Raw genomic sequence first — 15,893 nt, forward strand, 5'->3', positions numbered from 1 at the left:
CAAGGTGCCCAAGTCGACCCAAGGCACCTAGGCGACGCCTTGACAACTATGGGCTGAAATGACCGGCCTACCTCCATGAATGGTGGAATTCCCCCCCCCCCCCGGTGCTAGTGCACACACTCTCATTGGCTGCTATGCGCACATGGCCCCTACTCTCCCATGGAGAGAATGTTCCCCTTACCAAATGTAGTAAGAATTATAGGTAGGTAACACAATCATGATTAAGAAACTTTCCTTGTTTTCAAAATTGATTTCACTCCCCTTCTTTTCTCTTTACTTGCAATCAGACGGAGCCAAAGTAATATTTCTAAGCAGGCTCATGTTGGTTCTACCATGTGGTAGGTCAGATATGAGGCTGCACTGATCTAGGCCCTCGGCTCATTTGCAGGGTTTCAGCATACTTAGAATTGGCCAAGTGGCAAAAAAAAGTGTGTCAATATACCAACGACTGCAATATAAGGATACATGGACATGCATGGAGGGGTATAGTGATTGAAAATTTAGGTAGAAAATTTGAGATGTTGTATATCTAAGGTCCAGACCATTTTCTAGATATCCAACTATCGAAATTACCACATCACTCCTCCATACAACAAAAGTAGGCGTTTCATTTGTGTTCTTATCGAGCATCCTTTGACACACATGAGCTGGTCCAAAAAGCCTTGACAAGGGGCACCACTACCTGCTCAGTTTGCTAACTATAATACAAATACATAATGACCGTGGTTGGTGATTGTATAAACTACTTGAAATATATCTCTTCAAATCCAATTATTTTGAATGCGAAATAAGACAAAATTCACTAAGCAAATATGGAGTGATTTGAAATTAATCATTACAAGAGTTTCTCTTTTAGGTTTGAAAATTTCACTTCCCTTCCATTCCCTCTTAATTTTGCATTTCCCCCAAAAACCAAAAAACAGAAGAATAAATAATTGAAATCAGGAACATCCTTCCATCAGCATCATTTTGACGAATCAAAATGAGAAGAGCTTTTCAAATCAGAATCTGTGTTCGTAAGTTACTGACCCTTTCCAGCGTGGGGGAATGAATTCTTAACACCAATTATCCATCTTCTATTGGCTATGATGCCCTTTTGGGCCACAAAAATCTTCTATCCCATTACAATCAAGCCAAAGCCAATCGAGCATATTCTTTGGTTTGTATGCATCCATACTGTAACAGGGTTAAGACCACCTGGTTCAAAAACTTTCTTAAGGGGAAGCTCTGTCCAACTGGCTGGTGTCTACTGCTTTGGTTCGACTGCATCTATACTGTATCTGTCGGAGTTGTGCCCCAGGCTACTCTCCGAACCATATATTGCTAATGTTGTTACCTGCTGCTGCATCTTACTTCAATTACTGCTCCAAGTAAAAAACTTGAAACCCAATGTTCCAGGACAAAAGAAGGGGAAGGGGGGGGAGGGGGCATGAAAAGTAAAAAGACTGGCAGCTGGAGCACTCTTGTACACACCTTGGCTCATTCAATAGTCTTGATTACTGACTGCATGCCCTGCTCAATAATTATATGAACGCTAGAAGCATACAAAACACAAATCTGATAGCTCAAACTCAGCATTAACCAGTCAATGGTTCCTTCATCAATGGCCAGGAGCCTCTGGACAAGAGCATTCGCAATTCCAAGAAATATATAGATGCCTAATGAAGGACGGCTAGTTTAGACATACATTACTAGAATCCAACTCCTAAGATACTAATGACATCATTTTATTTGTATTCATGGAATATGCACTCGCATGGACCTGCAGCAATGATGTCCATCCACCAGAATTGGAGCGTAACCTATGGAACAATCTGACGGCACACAAGTTAATTCAAGCAAAGAATAGAACAGGGACATCTGGTACTTCTTATAAGGTGAACGCAATGTACACAGACGTTACAATAGTAATACAGATTATTCTGGTATGGAAAATATAAATGATTTGGAATAGTTACGGAAATAAACAAATGAAAATAAGTGTATAGGTGTTACCATGATCTCAAAAAGACAAAATACGACTTTCTGGATCGTACATCCCTCCAATCAAAGCAATGAAAATGAACAACATAAGCGTGCTAATAATAGCAGTCCTTAGAACCTTCTGGCAGGAACCATCAAATTGAAGTTCAGTCTCACAAAGATCGTCAACCAAAAATGGGTTCTCTCCACGTGAAGAATTCCCATATGATTCCCTGTTGTCAGTCTCTTCATCAGCAGGAGACCAAGTATCATAGATCCCATCTGTTGAACATTTAGCACATGTGCATTTGCCACCAAGAAATGATGGAACAGTTTTAAGATACTCAAAGAGAACCTTTTGGTACATATCCCCTTCAATCCTCAACTTTTGCCGAGTCACAGGTTTCAGAATCTAGTAAAAGCCACAGATTCAACATTTGTCAAGATGTGGGAATCAAGATTTTAAAAGTAACCATTTCATAGAGAAAAAGAGCATGTGGATATATACCACAATGTTAGAAACTAATTTAATCATTCAAAAGATAAAATCAACTACATTTGGTGGTTAAAACAGCTGCAATAACCGACAATTGAAGCTATGTTGTAATGGTTGTGATAGAATAGACCCAGGATATACAGACAAGGCCATTATTATTATAACCATTGTTTTGGAATCTTTAGCAATTGGAACAGAAAAAATACAATATGCATCACTGACGATACATATCCATGTAGAGATCATCGGATCAGTATATTTCACATTGACTGCATAACATGTCTGCTCATGAAATGGAGACGATTTATTGTATCAATACAAAGTACAAAAGATTCCAAAGTAGGACTTTCAGTAGGGTCTATATCCTTGGTTGTGGACCTGGCCTATGCGACCCATGTCATTGGCCAAAGGTATGAGAATCAAGATCCAATAGGACTGTGAAAGTCTTCCTCAATTGCCTCATAGCATGACCTCAAGATTTTAAATTCTTCAAAAACCAATAGGACTCTGAAAGTCTTCCTCAATTGCCTTATAGCATGACCTCAAGATTTTAAATTCTTCAAAAACCAACCTCTGTAAGTAGTTTAAAAGGGTCTGAAGTCTGTACATCACTATCTATATCCATTCTACTTTTTTACCAACTCCCTATAAAAATTCCCATTAGAATTAAGATCACTTAATCAGGTCAGTTTAGGTGTGTAAACTTCGGCCTCCTAAATGCAACTCTCAAATGGTGGATCTGCTCCCATTCTATAAATATTTTCAAGCCTATATGATCTGAACCCAAATAGATTTCTAAAAAACATAATAATCTCCAGGAGGTCAAAACTAGAATATGCAACAGCAATAACAATTTGTATTTATACATTCAAATCCTAACAAATTAATGACCTTACTTGAATGAAAGTTTGCGCAATCACTCTGACAACTGGAGGAAGCCGTATAACAAACAAGCAGCCAAGACGGTTCGGGTAATTATCTTGCAGAAGTGCAGAACAAGATCTCATCATTTGCATGGGAAATTTTAGTGGAGATAGACCTTCACAATCCATCAGAACTGTAATTTGAGGATCTTCCTCACTGACTAAATGCAGGACCCCATGCTCTAATTGAGATACTGCAAGAGCATCAAAATGTTCCTTAAATAGTTAATAAATGCTTCAGTGTAAAGTTTAAGAAACTAAGAGAACAGAAAAGAGAAAATATCAGCAAAAACAATTTTCATTAAGGATTTTACTTGAGAAACCAGAAAGGAAAAAATGAGCGATGAATTCACTGGCTACATGCATTTTGGGAATTACTACATCTAGATAATCATCAAATTGAAACAAATTTATTTTAAATTTTCACATTTAGATGTATGGCAGAGCTCATTCCGTTGCTTTACAATTTCAAAAAGGTCATAATAATCAAACCAAGATGTGACGATCAAAGTGTTGACAACTACATTTTATGCAATTAAGACGTCAAAAGGCTGTCTTGTTGGCTACATCTGATGCTGAAAGCAATTTATTATGGCATCTTCGTCACCAAAATGGTATAGAGGATTTTATGAAAAGGAACCAGAGAACATAGCCATTTTAAAATGGAAGCAGTATGAATGAGACTCAAAGAACAGATCAACTTCCTTTACAAGAAAGTGGTGACATGGTACAAAAATTTGAAAATAAAAACCAGAACAGGATCCAAGCACTACATTTGACTTGAGATCTCTTAGAAGGTCAGGGGCGTACTAGGATATAACTACCAAGCAAAAATACCAATACAGATTTGTTAGCAGTGCTGGAGAATCCAACTTTTCTTTTAGTTCTTATTCCAGTTAACTAAGAATTCTGAAGTGAAAGAGTACTTCAACCCATCTGAATAATTCACTTTGAAAAACCTTATCACCATTAGCTACTCTTTTAGCAGGTGTACTTTAATGAGAAAATATGATTATTGAAACCATCTACAGATGGAAGTCAAGAGAACAACAAACTCTAACCAAACTTAGACAGTCGGAGTAGCTACAGCTTAACAACAATAATATAGGGAGGGAGGGGGGGGGGGAACCATTGTCCTCTGGTAGCAATCAGACTCCTGCTAATTATCTTCCATTTTCCACAGGCAATAGACCATATCAAGGTTTAGCAAAACAAAATATAGAAGACATCCCTCACATAATCAAATCACATATGTAAACCTCACAAGATAATATCAACAATGACAGATCTACTACGCCTTGCAGTCTTAAAAAAAAATCCCCAGCAATCAAGACAAATAATAAATTTCTACAAAAAGAAGGGCATCAATGTGGAACAAAATACTTAAAATCACATCTCTCCACTACAGGAAGAACTGATAAATGGGCACAGATCTAGTTTAAGTGGCGGCAAATTGACCTCGTCTTTTTGAACTTCCTGAGTAAAGACTTAAGATGGTTCTCAGCATACTTTTAATCATCTAACATGCAGCGAAGTAACGTCAGAAAAGTCCAAGATTCCGAGCTGAATCAGTGAGTTCAAAATAATCTTTTAATGAAATTTACTCAGTAATAATTAAAAAACTGTTATAATCTATCCAATAATAACTAAGAAAAATATTCCGGTCTTATACAATTTTGAGATAAGGCTTAGCTCAATTTATGGTATACAAATAAACTGGTACTGACACTGAACTGAATCAGCAAGCTCCAAACAATCTCATACTGGAGTCAAACCTGTTGTTCCAGTAAAATCTCTATGAGCTACATAAATTAAGTGCTCCATCCAATAGCAAGCATTTTCAACATCAATGTTAAACATGATAATTCTGAAAGAATAGCTGTGGATCCTAAATGCTAATTGAAATCCAAGACCTTCAGAAAATAAGTAATATGTTACTAAACAATCAGAGTAAATTTGACCAGGGAACAAGTGCACACCAACTGCTTGAGAAAAGCGAGGTCTATCATGAGAAGCTAAGGTTGAACAGGCAAGTCCTAGGCGGATAACAAGGCAAGGTCGAAGCTTCACATCACATCCATGCCAGAAAACCAAACGCGACCACATCTCAAGATCTTGTTCTGAAAGTATATGATAAGTTTCCCTCCAACGAATAGTCTTCTTGATTGATGAAAGGAAGGATGAAAAGTCACCACTTGCAGCAGCATAAAATCTCTGGAGTTCATCTTCATTAATCCTGAATTTGGAAATATGTCAGACAGTATTGCAAATAGCTGATCCTAGAAGCTTGCAAGTTGTACCACATCAATTAGGAAAAAGAAAAAACAGGCAGGAGGGTTGATAATCAATATTATATCTAAACAAAAGATACAATATTTTGTCAGAATGAAAAAGAACCTGAACAAAATATGTGATAACCAATCAAAGTGGGCAAAGTTATGTTGGTCAGGACAGAGATTTGTATTGGAAATCAATTTGGATTTAAAAGCACCCGACTTTAAATGCTGAAAATTTTTAATGCTAGAGGTTTGGAACCGGTGGAAGGAGAAGCCAACCTGCATTACCTGCATACAGGAACACTTCTAACCAATGTGGTTTGGCCACAACAAATATCCAGTGTATGGGACTCCACCACTGAACTTCCATCACTACCTCTCCTTCCCAATCCTGTAAACCTCTTTCGCACATAAATTTCTCAGTAGAGGCAATGGTTTAGTTCAAGTCACCAAGCACTCAACCAAAGTACAATACAAGTTTAAATCAGGTTAGCATTAGCCAATCCTAACCTGGAAAATGGACAGTCCAGTGGGTACTCTTGTTAAAAAATGATTTATAAAAGACCAAAAATGAAAACAATAGATTAATAAGATGATGATGATAATGAATATGAACAAAAGGCTGCATCTCAGTTCTACCTCCCCCCTCCCCTTTTTTTTTTTTTCTTGTGAAAACTATTGACATTATTATTCTGCTGATAATAGTGAGTATGAAGAAAAGGCTGCATCTCTGTTCTGCCTCCCCCCTCCCCTTTTTTATTTTTGATAACTATTGATTTTATAGAGTGTACAAAGACAAGAGCCAACCTCACTTCTACTACTTTGGTTTACTTGATAAAGATTACTCAGCAATGAGTTCATTAAAGATATGTCAATGAGATGATTTGGGAAGCGGAAAGGTCATTACTACTACACTTAGGCTCAAATTATGTCAATCATTCCGCTGTGTGCAAATGGACAATATATGATTCACCTTTCTAGATGACGCAAACATACAATGCTGGTATTATATATGATAGCGAGAAGATCAAGGTTAAGCAAGGATAACTATCTTTGGTTATCTCGCATGGTAAAGCAGATATACCTCCTCATGAAGTTGACTCAGATTCAGAAAGCATTGTTTCAACAACAACAACCATAACCTTATCCCAACTAAATGGGGTCGGCTACATGGATCCGAAGAGGTCATGACAGTAATAGAAATAATAGAAGTAGAAGGGAGTAAAAAGGTAAAAAAAGTAAAAAAGAGTAGAATAAAATTACTAAAGGAAAAAGTCTAAACAGTAGTCAAAACAGCATCCCAGGAACATACCCCTACAAGGGGTCGGCTGTACGGGTTCTTGTCCTTCAAACAACTCTATTCGCGGTCATACTAGGATCGAGCCCTACCACATGCATATCCTTTCTTACCACTTCTCCAATAGTCATTTTAAGCCTGCCCCTACCTCTTTTAGCTCCTTCAACCTGAATTTGGTCACTCTTCCTTACTGGTGCATCCATGGGTCTCCGTTGGACATGACCATACCACCTCAAACGGCTCTCATGGAGCTTGTCCTGGATTGGTGCAACTCCCAATTCGGTTCTAATACAATCATTCCTTACTCTATCTCTCCTGGTCTTGCCTCACATCCTTTGCAACATCCTCATCTCCGCTATGCTCATCTTATCTATATTACTCTTCTTAACGGCCCAACATTCCGCCCCATAAATCATCGTTGGTCTTATTACTGTCCTGTAGAATTTCCACTTAAGCTTAATAGGCATGTGTTTGTCACATAAAACTCCTGATGCACTTTTCCATTTCATTCATCCTACTTTAATTTTGTGGAAAACATCACCCTCTTTGTTAAAGGTTGACCCCAGGTATCTAAAGCATTCACTATGTGATAGCTCTCGCTCCTCAAGTTTCACCACTTCATCACCTCTCTTGGTTTGACTAAAGTTACACATCATATATTCTGTCTTTGTTCTGCTTAACTTAAAACCTCTTGATTCCAAGCAAGATCTCCATAATTCCAGCTTCGCATTAATCCCTTCCACTGTCTCGTCTATCAAAACAATATCATCAGCGAAAAGCATACACCAAGGGACCTCATCTTGGATGTACCTGGTTAAATCATCCATGATGAGTGCAAACAAATAAGGGCTTAGAGCTGATCCTTGGTGTAACCCAATTGTAATTGGGAATTCACTACTTTGGCCCTCTGCATTTTTGACACTTGTCACCACACCCTCATACATGTCCTTAATTATATCCACATAGTTACTTGAGTTCCTTCTCTGCCAAATGAGCTCTCTAGGAACTCTATCATAAGCCTTTTCTAGGTCGATGAAGACCATATAGAGATTCCTTTTGTAAGCTCTAAGAATTTTCATAAGCCTCCTTAGGAGGTAAATAGATTCAGTTGTGGATCTCCCTGGCATAAAACCAAATTGGTTCCCTGATATATCAGTTTCTCTTCTTAGGTGGGCTTCAATGATTTTCTCCCATAGTTTCACAGTATGACTCATTAGTTTAATGCCTCTATAGTTATTGCAGTTCTGGATATCACCTTTGTTTCAAAGACAAACTATTTCAAGCCCAATGGGTTGATGCAGGGTTATCTAGGTCTAATATATCTCTGACCTTTGAGAGATGGACAGGCTCAGAGATATCTCTCCCTAGAGAGAATATCCAAGCATAAGTCTATTAAGAAGGGATTTGAACCCTATATTCCTCTCAACAAGCATTGAAACATTATCAAGTCCTTGGAAATCTATTCAATGGAGGCAATTAAAGCTAGGAGAAAATCTTGGGTGGAATTATGAAAGTAGAATTGTGAAATCAATGCACCTGCAATGCATGGATTTTCATTAATGTTTGTTAGTCATTAACAATAGGTCCATTACTTGCACAACTATATGGTTTGTGAAACCTATACATTGACCTGATATTAATTTTTCAAACTTTCTCCAAGCAAAGGTCTATAGTTCACGAAAGTGCACATTTGGAGGGAGAAGTATATTCTAATGCTAACTATGCTAGTCAGTATCCAACTTTAGATCCACTTCAGGCTAAGAAGCAACTTGTAGTTGCAAAGTATAACGCAGAAGAAAAGTTCATATCCACGACAGTTGGGGTTTGAGAAATACTATGATTGAGGATTCTCCTAATGGAGTTGAGAATCCTACGACTAAGAGGCCTAGCTGTTTGTAATATGAAAATTTCTGTTGTGGGACATTATAAAACCAAGTAGACAGAAAGTGACAAAGAACTTCATTGAATAAAATTTGAGATCAGGATTAATTTTTAATATCATATGTAAGGATTGGAGAACTTGCAGACATCCTTATAAAACAGTTAGTAGTGCTCACTTCATAGTGTCATGGAAAGCATGTGTGGATGACTGTTGTTACTTTATACATGAGATGTTGGTCTTATTAAGAACATAGTAGTTATTAGTCTTCACTTATACTCACTGAGGGTATCATTTTCCTTGTACATACATAGAATCAACAAAGAATAGAGAATAAGAAGTTCTGTGATGCAGAAGTCAAGCTGTTTGGCAGGAAATATTCCAAAGGTATTCATGGGAAAAGGGCTGGTTCACTGCACCAACTGGTGGACCAACCCAATGGGCCATAGGGCCAACCAACTTCAAGTTGGGCCAGCCCAATAGAGCTGGGAGTTGCTGGGTCTCTCAAACCCAGAATTGTGGGGGTATAATTGTCAAGTTATTGACAAAGTTTTGAGACTTCAAGTGTGGGCCGATATTCACTTATGGTAGGGACCACTTAGGAGTGAAGATCCTATTAGGTTTCTAATTTAGTTCAGTCAAGTTAATTAGAGTACTTTCTAATTTTTATGTTGAAGTTGTTATGTCAAGTTTCTATTTTTCTTTTTACATGAGGTGCAAGTTCTGCCCTCTATTTATTGTAAGGCTGTTTAGGCCGCTCCCCACGATTTACATAGATTGAATGAAAATCTGCTTGCTGCAAGTATGATTGTTTCTCAAGCATGTGTGACTTGAAGGGCTGAAGGAGCCTGGTTGGGAGAGCCAAATCCATCTATCCCAACCTTCTGATTTCTATCTTCTCCATCTTCTCTGTTCCAACATCAATTCCTGAGTGCTGCTGTGACATTGAGACTGCTCCAACCATTGAGAATACCATCCGAGTGCTGCTGCTGCTGTTCTTCAGTAAAGAGGATCGAATCACTTCACTGCTGCCCCTGCAATTGCAGATTTGGTGCTGTGACTTGTGGAGATCATATCTCAACAAGTAACCATCAGTTTTGGTTGATTTTTGGAGCACACAACCTCCATACCACCTCCTCCATTCGACCCCAGTTTGAGAGGGTTCTGCCGGCTGGTTAGGCCTGTAGGCCATAACCTTCTAATTTGGGAAATCTCTCATATCTCACAAATCAACCAGTACAGTTGGCTGAGACTTTCAGCAGAGGGTTTTCTCCACTACTTCTTCACTTGATCTGCACAGGAGCTCAAATCCAGCACTATTTGGAGGTTTTCCATAACCTTTTATTTTTCTGTTTCACTGATATCTCCACATCAGGCCATCAGAACTGAACCAAATTTGGAGTCAAGCATCCCCTTAACATCATCTACACTAGATCCAAGTTGGGTGACCATCACTTGGCTGGTTTGGCTAGAAACCCTAACTTTCTAATTCTGAGTTTGTTCTTATTTCAAATTTTTGTGGGTTTTGGGGACTAGTATTCAAGTCTTACATTATTCTGCTTCACTTGTCAAACCCTAGAAATTTTCCAAACCAAGTAATAAGACCATGAGGTTTCCCTTTTACTTTACATCGACCAGAATCACACTATGGTTTTCGTTTTACTTCGATCAAACAATTATTTTGGACTCCCATTTCTCTCTTTTTCCTTTTGCAGATAATTGAAATTATTGTTACCAAGAAAGCAATACGAAGTACAAAGAAGGGGAATTAAGACTCTTTTTTCTTCTTCTTTCTTCCCCCCAAGTATCATAAGATTCCCGATTCAGTTTTTTCCTAGAGAGAACAATAACCTGACTCATGATACCATGATATAGAATTGTAACTTTATTTCTACATCACCTTACTGGCAAAGTAATTCCCTTCTGTTCTAGTTCTTTGTGAAGCTGAATCAACCAATTTTCAGATGGTAGACTTTCAGGTGCTAGATTGCAAATCCTGCAAAATACATGAAAATGAGTTAATATGCAGTTCTTGAAGCAAACAAAGATGTGCACTGGGCATATCAAGTTACGTTGTAAAGATAAATGGATTCAGGATGGTGCCCAAGTAAAGCATCAAAACAAATGCCATGCCCTACACTCATAATTAATCACATTCATTTGACTCCACTTAGAAATTTGAACCAACTTAGAAATCACTTGGGCCTACTCAAGGAATCAATTTACTTTAGTTTTCCTTTACGTTCTTAATCAGAAAGGAAAATATTTCCATTACCATGAAAAACCAGCGCAAGGAAGCAATACATGTCTCCACAAGAGGTACAAATGGAAATAACAACAGCAAAAAGTAAAAAAAGAACTTTTAAGCATTTTGTGCTTATGTATAAATAAACGGATTCCAGTTTTGCCCCCTTTAGAAATACAAAAACTAATCTTAAAGCCTCCTCCCCCAACACCCCCCCCCCCGGGGGGGGGGTTTAGAAGGGGATCACTTTATACCATTTGCCAAGCAAGGAGGAAAAGGGTGTAATTAAGCAAAAACTCATGGTGACCCAGTTCTCTAAGTGCATATTGCTCCAAGCACTCGAAAGTTACAATAGTTTATCCCCTTATCCTTCAATTAAGCTAATTACCATAATATTGTATTTGAACTTAATAAAACAATTCAAAATTCAATTAACTCTATCTGGATACACTTAAATATGCACACTCAACTCAACCAAGCCTTATCCCAATTAAAAGGGGTTAGTCACATGGATGTTGTTTCACCATACAACTCTGTTTAAAGCCATGATAGTGGTATCTGGATCCACTTAAATATGAAAATAATTCTGTTCTTTTTGAGAAGGTGATGGTGAAACAGCCGATCTGCTGCTGGGTCTAACATTATGGGGCAAATTATAACTACCACATGGTACCACACCTTGCAGACAGATTTGGTGCCTAGATAGGCCCCACCCAACTCCATTCACCTGTTAAATTTCAAGTCAAAGAAGCTTTCCATGTGGCAAATCAAAGGCTTGAAAATGGTTGCAGTTTAATGACTAAAAACGCCAGGTGAAAAAGTACAATACAAGATGGGCAATATGGTTGAATTGGACTATTCAATTTGACATTTGACAAATTGAGGGGGCACCCTATCTATCCAATGGTTCAGATTGGCCAAGTCATCCCTCCACATGGCCCACAACCAGGATTCTATTAAGCTACAGTTTCACTTATTTTGTATCAGTAAACAAAAAATTTAATGTATCCATTAGTGGTACAAGTATAATAGACAACATAATTCAAGTCCACTTCCTGTTCCCCATATCAGAGATTCCCACTTGGACCCAGCAAAAAGACCATTGTGCTAAATTTTCACCTACTTTTTATCTATATAAAAAATTGGGAAGAAGTTTTCCGGTTGGCAGCTTAAAGAAGTACGAGTCATAATGACTCTTGGATGCTAGTAGGGGGCATTACAGTAACTTCATCCAATAGGGGGACTATTCATGCCTTCTCCATGGTGGATGGCTCTAGACCACAATGTCCCATCTCTGGTTGGCAGACTAGAAAACTTTTCTCCTAAGATTTTTTAGGGAAGTAGTTCTCTGTCCAGGAGCGGCCTTCACCAACGCTCCCTGTGTCTATCTCTCTCATCCACAAAACAAAGGGCAGAGGTGTCTTTTCATAGGGATAGGATAGAAATAGACACATGAGAGAGCTGGCGTGGGCCACAATCCCAAACAGTTCTTTTTCCCAAAATTTAATTGTATGCATGAGTAAACAAATATAGCAGAGTGTGAGTCATGACCAAATATAGCAGGGGTAAGGCTGCATACATTACAACCCTCCCTAGACCCAGCAGTGGCGGGAGCCCTCGTGCACTGGGTATGCCCTCTACTGTGATTCAAGTCCAATTCTCCTCACTGGAATCCAAATGTTGAATGGACTAGACCTAGACTTCTCGACTTAAAAGCTGAAACAAGAAAGAAGCCAAATCCGTGCAAATTCTCAGTAGACTACAAGTCACAGCTTGAAAGATTCTTGTGTTCCTCTGTTCACTCTACACAGCCCCCTTCCCCCACCCGCCACCCCACCCGGCTCCAAAAAAATGTAGAGGGTGGTGACAAATAAATTTTAAAAGAAAGCAACTTCCCTCCCAACCCAAAGGGAATAGGAAGTCAAGCTAAGAACCTCGGCACCAACTATTTTGCCTCAAATATAAGTACAATATATTCCCATCTGTCTGTAGTTCTAAGAGAATGAAGATTAAAATGAAGCATAATACACCAACACTTTCCACAATATGCAAATGTTAGCTAACCAAAATCCCCTACCCTTCAAACTGTCTCTGTTAAAACTTTCACAAGCATATGCACTATCTGAATGCCAAAACCTTAGACGGAACCAATGAAGTCAAGATTCTCAAAATAAGTGAAACCTCCAGAAATTCAAGGTCGAAAAAAAGTAAACAAGTTACCCATGATTACCCCTTTATTGCCCAATTCCCATGCTCTAATAATCCCTTCCCCAATAGAAATATCAGCATCTTCTAAAACTTGGAGAATTTGTATGCATTCATTTACCTCTTCATTAAGACTGCTCAAATATGATGCCCAAAACATTTTCTCATTATGCTTCCAAACTATTAGCATCCCCACATGCAAAGTACATGTTCCAGGATTAGTTACATAAAAGTAAAGACTAAACCAAAATTAGGCCTTCAACTACAGCTAGATAAGATTCCATAAGCTCAAGGGTCACGAGAGGCCAGGATTAACATGGAAAAACAGAAAATTATGCTCATACTTGTAAGCCATGAAAAATAATGAAAGAGAAAGAACATCCTCCCATCCCCAAAACCCACTCCATCCTCCATTTTAATGCAATGTGTAAATTTTGTTGACAGCCATTATTTAAAACCAAAGAAAATACATTTCAGGCAAAACTTACAGACCAGATTTCTGTCTAACACTCGCCTGAAGTAACATAGATATGATGAAAAATCCCTTTTTGTATAATTAGGTAGGTTTGATAAATACACATCAAATATAGGTATGAGGAAGCTTAAAATTTGAAATATCTATCAACAAAAAAAATTCAAATGAAGGAAACTAAATTAGATACAATCATCACGGAAATTTTCAGTCGCTGAAAAAAGGCTTTCTTCTATAACGACATTCTCGAGCGTGAATAATATCAAGTTACAAAGCTTAAAAGCTACATTTATCATACCCTGTATCCATAGTAGACTGTTCTGAATCTGGTTCTGTGCATTCTTGAGAACTATCAAGATGATCTGATGTTTCTCTATACTCTAATCGTTCAGACAAAGCTGTTGCAATTGAGAGCAAAAGAAATGGTCTTGACAATGCCTGGAAAAATAAAATGTTCTTAGAATCCATGTCCAACCAAACATAGCATGCAAAGAATTGAAGAACGATGAATCCAATTCCTGTTGAGAAATTTTATAAAATCAAGCAATTTGAACAATAAAGTGTCATCCCTATGCAGATCAACTTTGGAAAGAAAGAAAATACACCTTTATCAGGGATAAAGGTGACCATGTCTCTGACACAGTGATGAGATAGACCTAACCAATACATGCACATGCACGCAAGCACACACAAATATACACCTTCCCCTAAGAGGTTAAATGAATTTTAATTCTAGGATAGGGAATATATGGAGGAAAGAGGTGGACTTGGAGCAACGGTTTGGTTGCTCCATTGTGACCAAGTGGTCACGGGTTCAAGTCTCTGGAAACAGCCTCTCTGCGAAGCAGGGGTAAGGCTGCATACATTATGACCCTCCCCAGACCACGCAGTGGCAGGAGCCTCATGCACTGGGTACGCTTTTTTTTAGATTATGTGGAGGAACCAAAAAAATGGTCACTTTCTAGTAATTAAATATAGAATGCTTTGTTATGTCCACAAATTCCCTGGCAGACTAACTCAACTTTGTGGAGGATAATGCTAGAGACCCCTTTCTAGTTTAAGGATGTGGTTCACCTTATGTGTATAAAAAGACTTGTTATCATAACATCCATTAAATCAAGGCATGGATGTCACACGATATGCATATTGCTATGAAATAATGGAACACATACACACATGACAATATATGATATGTTAGCTTTAACAATGCATGTGAAAATGTAAGAACCGACCTGCATGCCTTTCACAAGACCCCTGAAGAGGGACCACCTCTGGATCCACTTAAATGGTGGATAGCAAAGAAGCTGGAGTGCCCCAAGACCATGCCATAAAAATGGACACTTTGCCTTAGAGAACCTTCGTACAATCTCTAGAGCTGTAACTTTCAGTAAAAAGAATGCTATATGCCCAGCAGTGCCATTTCCCAGTCTAACATGATCCAGAGAAGTTATATGTTTGAATCTCTTCTGAAAGAAAACCTTTGGGGCTGCAGAAGCTAAACATCTTTCCGATGCCTTTTTACTGATAGCAAAACTTGGTACTTCCATGTTCTTACTCCGATGAGAAAAATGCAATGAATCTCCCATTAAAACAAATCGATGAACATTATAAATAAACCAATGGATCACAGAAGCCTTTAAAAGCTAGATAATGCCATTAACCATAAGAGTGAATGTCGGTAATCCATTGCCAATATTTGGTTATTTATGTAATGGTATGTAAACTCCAAATTGAATGAGTGCCTGGAGCAAATGTAAGGACCGGAGTTGTAGAACCATAGGAAGATGAGCTTAAATATAGCTCAGATGAACAACCTGCAAAGGACATTCATAATGTCAAGATGTATCCAGAGAATTGATAACTAGTATTTATATTCCCCCAAAAATCAATAAATCACTACAATACATGTGTGGCACATGTTCATCAGTTGCTAACCAATAAGTCAACCACCCCCTGACCAAGAAACAAGTTCAATGGATGATCACATTTTTTAAGGTTAGTAGCTATCTTGATACAGTACATTTTATGATGGTTGAGGTCATTGTTTGGCTCCTTATGTCAGGAGATCCCCAACATACAATCCATTAGTTGGCAGTCCAGTTAGCTAAGCATGTGCACCAGTTTTACAGTAGAAAAAT

General features: G+C 38.2%; 1 protein-coding gene across 1 annotated transcript; it reads right to left on the reverse strand.

The window, feature by feature from the left end:
* Positions 1–1,848: 1,848 nt before the first annotated feature.
* LOC122652673 lies at positions 1,849–15,570 on the reverse strand. Its single transcript, XM_043846479.1, has 6 exons — positions 14,988–15,570; positions 14,054–14,193; positions 10,734–10,829; positions 5,361–5,617; positions 3,355–3,575; positions 1,849–2,374 (listed from the first exon to the last, which is right to left on the reverse strand). The coding sequence occupies exons 1-6, from the start codon at positions 15,339–15,341 to the stop codon at positions 2,003–2,005; spliced, it is 1,440 nt and encodes a 479-aa protein (XP_043702414.1). The 5' UTR covers positions 15,342–15,570; the 3' UTR covers positions 1,849–2,002.
* Between the last annotated feature and the right edge of the window lie 323 nt (positions 15,571–15,893).

The sequence above is a fragment of the Telopea speciosissima genome, chromosome 2, assembly GCF_018873765.1.
Source record: "Telopea speciosissima isolate NSW1024214 ecotype Mountain lineage chromosome 2, Tspe_v1, whole genome shotgun sequence".
Taxonomy (NCBI): Eukaryota; Viridiplantae; Streptophyta; class Magnoliopsida; order Proteales; family Proteaceae; genus Telopea; species Telopea speciosissima.